At 38.9% G+C, this 14,159-nt stretch overlaps 2 protein-coding genes across 2 annotated transcripts; one reads left to right on the forward strand and one right to left on the reverse strand.

The window, feature by feature from the left end:
- Positions 1-1,815: 1,815 nt before the first annotated feature.
- On the forward strand, positions 1,816-7,698 carry FFAR4 (free fatty acid receptor 4). The gene is made up of 3 exons (XM_042817941.1): positions 1,816-2,422; positions 2,841-2,969; positions 6,663-7,698. The coding sequence occupies exons 1-3, from the start codon at positions 1,892-1,894 to the stop codon at positions 7,065-7,067; spliced, it is 1,065 nt and encodes a 354-aa protein (XP_042673875.1). The 5' UTR covers positions 1,816-1,891; the 3' UTR covers positions 7,068-7,698.
- Positions 7,699-7,992: 294 nt separating this feature from the next.
- Positions 7,993-13,330, reverse strand: RBP4 (retinol binding protein 4). The gene is made up of 6 exons (XM_042817940.1): positions 13,221-13,330; positions 12,906-13,032; positions 12,154-12,290; positions 11,881-11,987; positions 10,260-10,472; positions 7,993-8,281 (listed from the first exon to the last, which is right to left on the reverse strand). Exons 2-6 carry the CDS (start codon positions 13,023-13,025, stop codon positions 8,268-8,270), a joined length of 591 nt encoding a protein of 196 aa, XP_042673874.1. The 5' UTR covers positions 13,026-13,032; positions 13,221-13,330; the 3' UTR covers positions 7,993-8,267.
- Between the last annotated feature and the right edge of the window lie 829 nt (positions 13,331-14,159).

Below are 14,159 nucleotides of genomic sequence, written 5' to 3' on the forward strand. Positions count from 1 at the left end.
CATTCACTGATGGCATTCTGAAAGTAACGTTTTGCTTTGGTACTCCTGAGTAACAACTGGTTTATACCAAAGAGAGCTCTTGTTCACATCTAAGGACCAAAGCTAAAGGTAACCCTTGCTAAAGATCAAGGATATGTCCTGATAATTCTCAGTATCGTCCATTTTCAAACGTTTGGTTCATTTATTGCATTCTTTTCCTTTCTGATGGAGTACATCTTAACTTCTTCAATAATGCTGCTTTGGGTGTTTTGCTCCCTATTTTCTTTCCCCCATTCTGTTTCAAATGTGTTCACTTTACCCTGAATTGATAAGATCAGGTTCTGATTTAATTTTTCACTGATACCAAAGGGGCTGAAGATTTTACTCATCATTTTCATTAATCTGTGCTACTGTTTGTCAGCTGCTCACTACATATTCCTTTAATGCCTTCCAAGCTTTTGCACAGGCACAAGCTTCTAAACAATGGCTCTTTCCCACATCCCAGTTCCTATTCAGAACTGGCCACATCACTGCTATTGCTATTCACCCACAATTTTGGGACTAGCTTGTCAGGTTGTATAAAGTCCCAGGCCTGGTAGGATACCAGGAAGGTATCTGCTGTTTTTAAAGATTTGCTACATATTTTACAGGATCAGCCCATGGCAGAACCAATATAAATTGTGGCCAGGGTTCTGGAATCCCCACTAATGCCATTAAGTAACGGGTTCATTGCAGAGATCACATCCAGAACACTGCAAAAGCAATGTCTCCTTACAGAGCTGTGCTGATACATCGGCTTGGAACAACTTTCACTTAGAATAACAGTTGATAGGAAAATCAAAAGGTATAGCTCCATATGCCAAAGCCTGTAACAGACACATTAAGCACTTACATTGGCAGTGAATAAAACACTCATCTAGAGCTGTCTGAAGTTATACAACTGTTTACACAGTTCCTTAAAACATTTTATCTTCTTTTACGAGGCATTATCTGCTTGATTTTGACCATTTATGTGCTTCAGTCTCAGCCCAGAGTGTAAGCAGGAAGGCCACCTCTAGCATTTGAGCAACTGTTCTCAGAAGTTAATATCCCGAGAAAAGATTGTATTTTCTACTTATGTCTAGATTAACAAGGTTTCTTTGCCAGAACTCATAACATGGAGAACAGGTAGGACTCTAGTCAACCTAGTGTAAGAATTCCAAAAACCACTATGGTGACATCTCCCCTCCACATGGGACTACAGTTTATACAAGCAGTACACAAGACCACATTTCAAAGGTCCCTGCCAAGACATGAGGAAATCAATAAATCCCTCTTCTTTCACCATAGGACAGAGCTTGTTTTCCTGCCTCCCAAGACAAGCTTGCACAGCCATTCCTCCTTGAAAGCCCCTCCTGGGGCTTCTGTTTCACCCTGTGTTTTTGTGCATGTCTTTTAGCAGAAGGGAGCATCTTGGAGCAGCCTGCAAGACCTCCCCAGCCCACTTGGCACCTAAAGGGCCTGTCTGAAAGCAGAGCTGTCATGAGGAAAGTGGTCAGGCCCAGGTTCCTTTGACATGGAGGTGCCACCGCTCAGCCCCAAGCCCTCCCTGGGGAGGTGTCAGGAGGCCCCACTCACACCCAGCCTGTCACTGCCTCCTCATGCACGCAGCCTCACCTTTGTGTGAGTTGTGCTGTGTTTACCCTCCCACTTCCTTGTCGCACTGCACTATGAGGGCCATAAACTGTACGGCTGGCACAGCCAAGCCCTCAGCAGCAGAGAAAGAAGGAAGAAGAGGAGGGGGATGGCAGCCAGCCCCCCGGCCTTGTGTCAGAGCACCCCACGTGCCACCGTGTTGGTTGGCAGTGCAGCCCTTCCCCAAGGGATGGTGCCGCTGCCTACAGCAGCACTCTGATGCTCCCCAGCCACCCTCATGGTCGGGGCTGAGTGCACACCAGGGGAGAACAAGACTTACTTCCCATTCTTCTCAGACTTCAGGGGTGGCAACGTGACGGCCCTGCGTGTCGGCGAGTCGGTTGCGCTGGGCTCCGTCTTCCTGCTGGCCTTAGTGGGCAACATCTGGGGCATCTGCCTGCTGGTGTGGCGGCAGCAACGGCTGTGTGCTGCCAACTACCTCGTCCTCAACCTCTTCTGTGCCGACCTGCTCTTCATCTCCGCCATCCCGTTCATTGGCATTGTGCGCTGGACCGAGACCTGGGTGCTGGGCGATGTCATCTGCCACATGCTCTTCTTTGTGATGACCCTCAGTGGCACCGTTGTCATTGTCTCTCTCTCAGCCGTCAGCCTGGAGAGGGTCATCAGCATTGCTCGGCTGCACCACACTGCCTTCCGCCGCCGCAAGCTGCTGGCTGCTACCCTCTTCATCTGGGGCTTTGCCGCTATTGTCACCTTGCCGCTCTGCTGCTTCTTCACTGTGGTGCAGCTGCCCAGTGTCACTGGTGAGGTAAGGGTGAAAGCTGGACGGCCATCCAGCACATGTGCTTGCCTCTGTACAAAGTGGCCATGCATAGGTTTTTCATTCTGGTATTTTGAAATGCATGCAAAAGTATATCCAACGTGACACTCAAATACATTATTAAGTCCATATGTTTCTATCTTAAAGTTGCTGTTAGCATATGATATGGAATTTACGGTAGTAGTAAGATTGTGGACAATTCATCTAACTTATCTATCTGTACACATGTGGGCTTTTAAAAATATAAAGTAATACAGTAATCGACAGCTTTGCTTGAATGGGAAGTTTTCACAGATTCTATTTAGGTTGCAATCAATTTTTCCTTGGTCACACAGAGAGATAAATAGAACATAATAGGAAAAACAACTGTAGAATGTTCATTTTCTTCTTTTTCCTTTGCAAACAGGAGATTCATATTTGTACCTTGGATTGGCCCAGCCATGCAGGAGAAATAGTCTGGGATGTGACCTATGCTGTTGTTGTTTTTTTAATACCAGGATTAATCATTATCATCAGTTATTCCAAAATCTTACAGGTATTTTTAAAATTTTGCTATAGAACAAATAAACAGTAATTCATTAGGCATCAATGTATCATCACTGTATATAAATACACCTAAAGAGTATGTGCATTATTTGCTCAAGTAGAAGAGCATGTGATTAAAAAAAAGGCATTTCAACCTGTAAGTAACAGTCTGTACTTTTCAACTAGGCACATACTTGAACATCACATTACCAGAAGACCAATATAAAGTTTGTCCTTCATTTATATATAGTATTTAATACTCGTATCCATTTATGTGTTATTCATATTTAAAGACTGTCAAACTTTTAAATGCTAAAAGACTTTAGTGTAAGAAATAATATAAAAATGGATCTTGCATTCCTTAAGCTTAAACCATAGGGACTCACAAGAGAGTTGTAGGAAAGCAAAGAAAAGCAGGACTAGAAATAAAAATTCTTCCCATTTTAGATCTACTGATTTTCTGCTTTCTGCATATGTCTGTAGCTCACAGGTTTTATTAGAGTACTCTTACATCTCCACAGCTTCTGACTTTGCAGACGAAGACTGTAAACTAAGTACTCTGCCTCCATGCTCTTTCTGAGTAGGTGTTGAAATATAAGGCCAAGACACCAGGCATCACAGTGTATATTCTAGATACCCAAATTCCTTAAAAAAAACGTTTTTCATACCCCTTCCTCTTCAAAAAGCTAAGTGGGAAAAGAATTAGAAAACTTGAAACTAAGTGCTGGAATGCCTGGTTTTTTTTTAGTAACAATATTACTGGTTCCTCTATTATGCAACTAAACGTATTATTTATAAGGAACATTTTAGGTTTTTGAAAGAAACTGTAGAATACACAGATTATTGAGCAAGGAATTAATTGGTGAAATGGTGAGCACCAGGGGCTGTGAGTAAATGAGGCAGAGCTAGATGTAGATGTTACCATGAACCTATGACCTACGCTCCAGGCTCTGCATGTATTGTTATTGATCGGGCTCATAGTCAAAATCATAATCTCTTCGTTTCCCTATGCTCTGACCTCATAACAATCTTGAGGTAAATGCATCAGGCAAACATATTCTAATGAAGCAAAGTACTTGCCTTGTGCAACCTCATACTAGCTGTAGGAGAAGAGCATACAGTAACTCAGTGGAGATTCTGAGTCTGTTGAAAGAATTGCAAAAAAACCTGCATACCATGAAATGCCACAGTCCCAGGTCAGAGACCAGGACAAGAACGGTGTTCTTGCAGACTTGAGATTAAGCTGGTAGATTTAGAAAATACAGTGGTATATAGGGAGCTAGAGGCCCAAACATGTATTCAGATACTAGATTACAAATCAGTCCCATGCTGCTATGCTTGCACTTCTTTTCCAACTTGATAACACAGATGCTAAATTGTGTTACCATTCCTCCTGAACTGAAAAAGGAATGAGGCCTATAGCAGGTTCCCATATGTTATAATTGGATCTTCTCTCTCACACAGCTATTCAGGAAGCAACCAGAACTCAGCTGGAGAATATCTTAATCCCTGAGTCATTCCCAAGAACAGATTCACTCTAACTTTGTGAGAACACTCTATGATAACTACACACAGTATGATGCTGAGTTACTGCAAGCACTTCAAAGCATTTTTGTATTCAGATAAGACAGCACCAATGATGATGATTGACTACAAAGATAAGACCTCTAATTTGATGAGAAATGTACTCTCCAAAGGTAACTGAAGTTAATCGGAATCTGAACATTAATTTTTTGCAATACTTCCACAAATGACAGATTAGAAGGCACAATTTGTTAACTGAATTGTTTTTGCAGTGTTTCTTCTCTCAGGCAAGACTCAACCCATGTGGATTTAGAGAAGAGGCAAGAACCAGTAAAGAAATTAGTGCTGGCAGGACATTATTTGTATATACATGACCTTTAAGTTTCTGGTCTTCAGAGTCCAGGTGCCCACTGTAGTTATCAAGATTCATTATGCTAAGCACACCAGAGAGGGATCCAAAACTTATCACTATCACCCCACTTCAATTGAACATTTCATTAAAATGCAGTCCTAGTGATTCTTGCATTCTTAGTTCTAGCCTGTGCAGCTCCATCAGGAAATATGAGGGATATTTTCATAGGACAGATACAAGGCCTGTTGGTTGAAGAGATTCTTTAGTTGTTTTGAAAACTGGAAGTCAAGGAGGGCATTCAACTTGTTTCTTTCCACTTTTTGGATAAATGTTTAAAAGTCTGCACTCTTACAGTCAAAGTGAGTATCAGTTAGTAGTATTTTACACAAAGCATGTCCTTACGAAGGCAGACAGTGTTTGCTCATAAGTCTTGTACTGAATCCTTCAGAGTTAGCCTGATTTCTGGATTTCAAGTAGATACTGCAGGATATGATCAAGCTGCAATAGTTTTACATATTTAAAACATCAGAATCCTCTGCCTACAGAAGCAGCTCGTGAGACTGTCTCCTTCTCAGGACTAACAACTACTGAGAAGCCCATTTTTCTATCACAGGTTTTGATCTATACACCTACATTCTGTTGATAATTTTGCCAGAAGTCCAGAATCTTAAATACTTATTGTAGGCCATCAATCTCTGTGAGAATGTCAGAAAACTGCAGTAAGACTAACAGTTTTCTCAAAGTCTATAACCATTATCATCTTTAACTAAACAAGGAAACTATTAAGTGTTAGTATTAGCATTTAAGTTACTGGTAATGGCATATATCACACATACAAGCAGAAACAAGGTTCTCATGCTTTTGAATTCCTACTTAAACACCAAATTAATCCAACTTTTTGGAAACACCCCTTCTTTACCCATGCAGAATGTAAAAGGGCACCTCAGTTATTTAGTATATTTTTCAAAATATTTCAATTTTATTTAGTTTGCAACAGATACACAGATCCATCAGACTTTAAATCTGCTGTGCAAACATCAGTGAAGACACTGAGATCGGAGTTCTGGATTTAAAGTTTTCTGCAAGCCCTCAAGATTCAACATTCTATCTAATGACAGATGAGATGCACCCATGAATAGTATAGTCCCCAAACTAGCCATACGCTGGTCTATTACATCAGTCAATAAGTTTACAAGACACAGAGAGACTTTCATAGTGATGAAAGAAGCTGTAGGAATTCAGAGTAATTCACAGAATGCAATTCTGATTAATGACTGAAAAACTAAGAGTTTTGACAAAACTTAAAATCCCATTCAAATTTAAAATATACTATGATTTATGATTCATGCTGCTTCTAATACCTACCTTATAATACCAGCATAGCAATCATACAATTAGATTTTGTTCGTTCTTGTGCATCAACAGGATTGCTAGCTATGTTCCAGTTTGCATTTATGGAAAGATCAATGGATTTATTTAGATAGAGCAAATGAAGTCATAAATTGAAGTTAATGGGATTTCATGAGTAATTAAGGCTCTATTTTATGCTGAAATTTTATGGCTTGTGAAGAGCCAGGCAGAGAACTCCCGGCTTCAATAATACTGATGTGAATTCACAGCTGTGAGGAAGAAAACCTTGCTAGTAAAGTAAAAATGTTGAAATGGAACCATTAACAAAAGTAAACATGGAATTCTGCAATGCCTTTTTTGTGGTCACTTTTAAAAATAGAAACATCGTGTACCGAGATCTATTTTGGCACCTGTAAAATGTATTAAGAATTTTTCTATAGGTGTCAGTAAATGTTACTTTCTTCTGTTTTACTGCAGATTACAAAAGCATCAAGAAGAAGTTTAAATGCTGGATTGGCCTACTCAGAAAACCATCAGATTCGTGTTTCCCAGCAAGACTACAAACTATTTCGAGCCCTCATTGTGTTGATGATCTCCTTCTTCATCATGTGGAGCCCAATTATCGTAATTATTTTTTTTATTTTAGTCCAGAACTACAAACAAGATTTAAATATTTTGCCATCAGTTTTCTTCTGGATAGTCCTATTCACATTTGCCAACTCTGCTGTCAACCCAGTTTTATATAATGTTGCCCATTTCAGACGTAAATGTCAGGAAATTCTCCTCTGTTGTACAGGGAACTCTGTAAGTACTGGGGCTGGTTTGGAAACCTCTGCAAGAAGTAAACGTGAAAAATCTCATTTATCTGTCATTACCAGATAATTATTTGAAGTCTGAACAGTGACTCGTTTTGGATATCAGTGTCTATACTATCCCAGTTTGACTAGGTTATCGTGCTATAGCATTATATACCAGAGGAGGCCAAAAGAAAAAAAAAAAAAAAGCATTCCAGAAAGTAAAATCATCTTGACCTCACTGCTTTGCCTCAGTAAGATCTGCACAATGTAATCCAATGGATTGAACTCTTCGCTTGTACTGGAAGAAAATGAAATATGGCAGCAAACTTGGTGAATGTAAAATAGTCAAAGTAAGTACTCAGTAGAATTAAATTTTATGGGAGTACATTTCCAGTTGGCAAAAATGTTATTAATTTTAATAAAGTCATAGTGAATCTATATCAAGAGCAGATCTGTACTGTCTTTACTCTTTGTTTTTACTGAGATCAACTTTACAGTGAAAATGTGCATCTTCAGAAGTTTTCTGCTCTTGTAGACTACCAGAAAAAAAAAAGCCCCTGATTGTACAGTTAGATAACTGTCTACATACAAAAGGGTTTCAGCAGATGAGATTATAAAGCTTTATTATCAGCATGTGAATTATTGTTTTAGTTCCACCTTGAATTATGTGGATATAATGCCTACTAATTTATAAATAAAGAATAAATAAATGTTTACTTGTCATGTGAAAAATAGTTATTTTAAAAAGATGCATTTTTTTATGACTTCTGTAGTTAAAAAAGTAAGCAGTGATATATACTGTTATTGGAATTCTTTTCTCACTTCTAAAATGCAATTGGGAAAGATTTTCAGTATTTACTGGGGAAAAGAAAAAAGGCATTCTACTTCAAAAGAAAGTAAAAGTTTTAGAAGCAAATACAAATATTTTGATTTTTAATTAAAACACTGTTAGTTAGAAATTGAACCCATTAACAAAAAAGAATAAATTCTTAATTTGTTGTCAACTGTCAGCAATTTAAAATAGTGCATTATAGCAACAATTTATTAATAAAACCAATGCCTAAATATGTACAGATGTGCATACAGACAATTTGCATCCCCTGTAATCCAAGTTTATTAAAATGTTTTATTGGTTTATTAACAAAATGAGCTATGCAGTTCAGATAAATATATTTTAAATCTAAATGAAGCCATCAAAAATCTTTTTAAAAGAGCACCTGATCAATGTATTAACTCTACATCCATGGTGCTATTACATGGTTTCCTTCCATACTTATGGATGTCCTTAAGAGCAAAATCCTGAAACACACACACAAAAATAAATAAATAAAATAGAATGAATTGTTTTTCATCCACATTAGGCAAAACACAAATTTCCATCAAACAATCCTCAACCAGACCAGTACTCGGACTAGCCTAACATACTGACTTTAGAGTGGAGTAGCACTTTTTTGAGTTTGACAGATATGCAAGGAGCCTCTGTAACACACATCTTTCAAAGTCACAGCATAGCAGCTGAGTAGATACACTTTATTTTTGATTAATGCAAAAACATCCTTTACACCCCTAAGAATCTCATAAGTTTGTTTGTTTTTTTTTTTTTTTTTTAAATCTTCAGAAATTTTAACTCTTGACACGTGTCATTTGCAGGGCAGAGAAAAACCAAGAAAGTATCCTACACTTTATACAATAAAACACATCATTAGCTTTCTGGTTGCTGCAGCAAATGTGGCAGCATTTTAATTATGTTGTCTGATGCATCACACAGATGTCTTTCCTGAACATACAGGTCAGAATTCAAGAGCATCTGAGTGGTTATATTTTTCCTGTGAAGCTTCATTATCAAGTAGGTATCAGAATCTTGTTTAATCTGCATCTTTGATTTCTCTTAAATCTGACAGTCTTAAATACTTTTATGTTGCTTCCAAATTCTCATCAAGACAAAAATTTCATTTTTCTTGTTGTCAGGCACTTTTCTGGTGGGAGGTGTCCTTGTCCCTGCCCATAGCAGAGGGGTTGGAACTACATAATTTTAAAGGTCCCTTCCAACCCAAAACGTTCAATGATTCTATGATTTTTCTGGGTCACTAATGAGGATACTGAACACCACCAAGCTCAGTAGATCTTTCATGCACCTTTTTATCAGGACACTTTACTACATGGCGATATATTACTGTTTGTAGATCAGATGAGCAGGTAACAGAGACAAGACTTGACTGTGTTCACCTGTTCTGACTTTCTTCCTAATACACAAAAGTTCCTTCAGTCAATCTCAGTTTATTCCAACACATTATTTAGACAAGCCTTTTATCTTGATTTTCAGATTTCAGTGGTGATGACCATACAGTGCCTCTTGGTAAACAGTTCCAAAGGTTAATGAACTTTGGAGTTAAACAAATAGCTATTTATTTCTGCCCTAAATGTATCCAGTTTAAAGTTCCATCTATTTTATTTTATTATTCCTGTGCTTGCAAGCCCTTTACTAGTCGGTTCTTATTGCTTGTGTAAGCACAGACTGCTCAGGTCAGTCTTTAAACTCTTTCTGATGAGAAAAAGATGAAGCTCTTTCAGACACTCACTGCTGGACACATTTAACAAACTTTCAACCACTTTCTTTGCTCTTCTTTGAAATTTCTAATTCATTCTCATATCCTTCCTAGTTATCAACATCATTAAACATGACATATCAAGCAGACCCATGCCAAGCATCTATGCCTCATATGAGTCTGTAAACATCCATGACTTATGCATTCAAGAATCCCATTAACTCTTTTGTCCATGGCACTATGTTGGGAATCCAGCTGACTCACCAGTAACTCTTCTGAAGATACCCTGTCTTCCAGAATGCAAAGGTAGGAATGGAGGAACAATGCTATTTTCTTTGCCCTAAATACTCTGATCTATTTTCTTCATTCTTCACTATTGTATTTCCTCCATCAACTACTTTCAAGGAAGGTAAAAGTTCTGATTAAAGAGATAAAATTTGTTTTTACAGCAACTAAGAAGTTACTATGTTTAATCATAACACACTGATTTAATTGTTTTACAGCTTCCTTTAATTATTGCTTCAGCTGATATGACATGCCACATAAAAAGCTATACACTTTGGCTCTCCTTCTGATAAGGGAAGTAAAAGTTGAAATGCACTTATTACAAGCTCCAGTTTTCAAATGACAATATTAAAGCCACTAAGTATAAAACTTAATGCATTTGCTATTCAAAGAGATTCCCAATACTAAGTTCTGAAATAAAATTATTAAAAAAAAATAATTCTTACCATTATGAACGATAACTCTGTATTTTCTGTCCAAGCAGAGGTCTATCTGCCTTTGTCTAACAATTTTCTGTGCCTCTGGAGGCAATCCCTTGGGGTCCCGGGAGAACACAAAGGAATAGCTATCAGCACAAGTGCCATCTTCATTTAGCTCACGGCAGGAATAATGAAGAGCATATGTATCGTAATCTGTGTCCACTACCCAGTGATCATCATCTGGAAGAAATCATAGCAAGCATGGGAGTTACAGAGACACAAATAAAATGTAGATCGCTGTCATAATTCCATAACTTTAATACAATAACAAAAGAAATTTCAATGAGTACTGGTATGAATGATAGCAAATTAGCTGTTAGTTTATATCTATGTCCAGCATTTGATCCTATGTTCGGAGAGAAAGTTTGTTTGTTCATCTTAAAAATAAGCATATGTTAGGGGCTATGATGAAGGGGAGAAGGAAGGATTGGCACTACTGCTTCTCCTCTAACACTGGTACACAACAAGAGTGGCACGAGAAAAAGGTAGTAAACATCCTGTAAATCTATGCCTGAAAATTATTATAAAATAAGGCACCAAACACAAAAAAACAGAACCATGTATGAACTACCATGAATACCAAAGTTATTTTAACCCCCTTACCCCCCCCCCCAAAAAAAAGGTATGATCAAAATAGTTAATAAAAAAAAGAAAAAAGTGCTCTTTGTTATACTAGCTGTGCTTCAAAATAGTCATAAATATTCCCTCCTATATAAATATACAACTTAAGTTATATATTTAAGGTGAAAGATTAATACAATTGCCATTTGAATGTAGTTCTTTTTCCCATTTCTCCTGTGGGTGGGGACCACAGTTTTTAAGAAGATAGAGTCCAAGGTCAGTCAGCAATCTGAAGTATCCATGAAAACACGATTCATCAGCACACTTTGAGGTAATTCAGCAACAATTCAAGAGCAATTGGCAACAAAAGCATTCTTTTTAACTGAGTTTTTGGAGAGAATGGAGCTTCAATCACTTCCAAATTCCATCTGCTGCTCTTGGAAACAATCCATATAAATGTCTTGAGCTGCAAGTAACTGAATGTCTACTTCATCAAGAAACTAATTTTGCATAGAGTGTGAAAGATGACAGGAAAATATGAATATATATTTACTGTATGATATTTGTAACAAGAGATAAATCTCTGCATTTGCTGATATTAGATTATGCAAAAGAATAGTCGTAAAATCCTCTTCCCTACTAGACCAAGTCTGACATTAGGCTTTTCATAGAGAGCAGGAGCATCCAGTAAATGAATTCTGAAATAAAATAAGGCATAAAATACTACAAAAATACTACATTTACCTTTTATTTCTTCGGAATAGTCACTTTAGATTATATAATTGGGTAGCAATCAAAATAAATACAAAGATATACAAAGGCCTGGTCTTCTCTTGCTTAAAGAGAACCAGCCAGATGTCTCATAAAAAAATAGTGATCACCTTGTTCTCATTAAGACTTCGCTATTTTATAGTCATTGCACGGTTTAAGTGTTCAAGAAATCCAATGCTGCACTTTTTCCCAGCATCAATATTCAACATAATCAGGCTCCCAATTAGCTCCACATCTTCTAGAGTTAATTACTCACTTCCTTTCTGCAGAAAAGAGGCAACACCCCAGTACTTCATCTTGAACTTGGCAGGATCCTCTGTGTCAGTGAAAGAGCCAATCATATCAGCACAGACATCCCAGTTACTGCAGTCAGGGAGAAAGAAAATATCATGTTAAAACCTGACAGCAGACTTGGTGAGACTGTGACTAGCACAAGGAGAGCAGGCTGGATTTGATTAAGATCAAGCAAAGCCGAAGGGTAGTGAAATAGAATATTCTATTTGCAACAGAATGATTGCAAATAGCTTACTTGAAGAGTCTGACTCTGCCCTTTGCAGTGGCACTCATCTGTCCATTCTCATCTACAGTGAACTGGGCAACCACATTGTCCTGCAGAAACAGCCCCTCAGGATCTTTTTTTGCCATGGCGTACCAGGTGCCACTGTACTGCAAGGAAAAGAAAAAGCCTGCAGTTAGACCTACAAGCATGGAAAATACTAGAAACAGACACTGCAAATTGGGGTAGGATGACAGAGGGGATGAAACATAGATCTTTGACACCGTGCCTTGAAGTTTATCTGTAAAATAAATCTAGTTGTACCAACAGCGTAAGACCACCAGTATGTCCTAGGGCAAACAGAAGAAAGAACTGACTGTTTTTCTGGCATCTTTTTTCTGTTTGTAGTTTTCTTGTACTGAGAAAAAAATTGATGGAAAGAGAATAGCTACTGGCAGATCTTGACAGATCTACATATAAATATGTCTTCCTTTATAATCATTCTGAAAACATCATGCATTTTTTGCAGAAAAAAGATTGAGTTAGTCCACTCCTTTTCTATTTACATCACAAAAGTTGAGAGCAGTCTGCTAACCTCAGTTTTTGCAGTATTCCTGAATCAGTTGTATCAGGATCCAGTACTGTGAAGGTACAGGCATCAATATGCACTTCCACTCTTTTAGAGATTGCAGTCAGAGTGAAAACATAAACACACGATGCCAGATTTCGTAGCCCAGGAAGGACTACTAGGCAAGATATCAAAGACTCTGAAGAGAAAGATTTACCCTGTTCTTGTCAAAGTTCTCCTTGACTTTGAAGTTGCTCACACGGCAGTCCCTCTCTGCCATGCTGCTGCCCAGGAAGGCCAGCGCCAGCAGCAGCAGAGATCTCCTTGTGTAGGCCATTCTGTCCCTGCAGCAACAGCAAAGAGGCAAACAACCAAACAATCAGAAATGGCCTCCATCAACTCTCAGGGAAGAGAGGAGAGCTGCCCCAACAAGTCCCCAGGACATCGTGCAGCTTTCCTGATGCACCTGCAGGAAAGGTCCCCAGTTGCCCCCAGCCCACTCCAGCAGATCCCTTACAGACAGCACCCCTACCTGCAGCCTCAGGAGAGCTCTGTCTTGGCGGCAGTGGTCAGGACGTTCGGACAGGGAATGCTTTATGTAGTCCTGAGGCTTTCGCAACCCCCTGAGGAACAAAGCCAGCATTGGAGGGGGAGCAGGGAGGCAGGTTGATGAAGGCTGCAGTCTGGGCCCCATTCACAATAGCCCCTTGCATAACATCCATGGGCTCCAGTGGTCTTTGACCCTTATCTTTAGCCAAGCATCTCTAGGATCAAAAGCGGCTCTGTTCTGACCTAACTCAAAAGGCAGAGCTCTCACTGTGGGGGTAGGGGTGTGCACATATGTGGCGAGGACAAAGGGAAGGAAAACCACCCCATCTTCTCACAGCAGGAGAGCCAGTTGCCTCCACCTTCTCTGCTATTGTACACACTGCTGTCCAAAGTCCTTCTTACCCAATATGCTCAACCCAGTCACAAGGTGCAGGCTTGTTTCCTCTATCTCCTCCCCAAATTCCTTTCCTCTCTTTCACTGATAAACATAGGAAAACATCATACTTGCAAGTTTCTGCTAACATCTTTGAAATCCTGCTCATTCCAGAGTCACTTCAGATCCCCACAATGGGTTCCCTCATGTAACCAAAGGACAACCCAAAGCCACCTCATGCCCAGCTCTTCAGGACAGGAGCTGGAGCCCTGCAAAATATCTGGAAACCAGAACACTCTTATGTGGAGCCTTGAAGGTGATGGGACGTGTGTATTCTGCAAATATGTGAATGCATGTACACACATTTGGCCCCCTTGACAACAACTGTAAATCAGAGCTTCCAGAATTTCTATTTTGTTTTTGGCAAACTTGGTTGTATAAACCATTATTTTTTTTTTCCAGTCCAAGCAAATTTTGCTGCCTCTCAGTCAATATTTGTACTATAGTTTCAACATCTGTAGGAAGCATTAGAGAAAACCTGTTAATTAT

The sequence above is a fragment of the Centrocercus urophasianus genome, unplaced genomic scaffold (genome assembly GCF_019232065.1).
Source record: "Centrocercus urophasianus isolate 14NV4802_14NV808 unplaced genomic scaffold, USGS_Curo_1.0 seq_17, whole genome shotgun sequence".
Taxonomy (NCBI): Eukaryota; Metazoa; Chordata; class Aves; order Galliformes; family Phasianidae; genus Centrocercus; species Centrocercus urophasianus.

Excerpts from the sequence above, each read along its gene's own strand:
- FFAR4 (XM_042817941.1), top strand. The coding sequence starts at position 1,892 with ATGGTCGGGGCTGAGTGCACACCAGGGGAGAACAAGACTTACTTCCCA. Across the intron at positions 2,423-2,840 it reads TGCCCAGTGTCACTGGTGAG|GAGATTCATATTTGTACCTT; the intron begins GTAAGGGTGAAA and ends CTTTGCAAACAG. Across the intron at positions 2,970-6,662 it reads GTTATTCCAAAATCTTACAG|ATTACAAAAGCATCAAGAAG; the intron begins GTATTTTTAAAA and ends GTTTTACTGCAG.
- RBP4 (XM_042817940.1), bottom strand. The coding sequence starts at position 13,025 with ATGGCCTACACAAGGAGATCTCTGCTGCTGCTGGCGCTGGCCTTCCTG. Across the intron at positions 12,291-12,905 it reads AGAACTTTGACAAGAACAGG|TACAGTGGCACCTGGTACGC; the intron begins GTAAATCTTTCT and ends TTTTCCTTGCAG. Across the intron at positions 11,988-12,153 it reads GGCAGAGTCAGACTCTTCAA|TAACTGGGATGTCTGTGCTG; the intron begins GTAAGCTATTTG and ends CCCTGACTGCAG.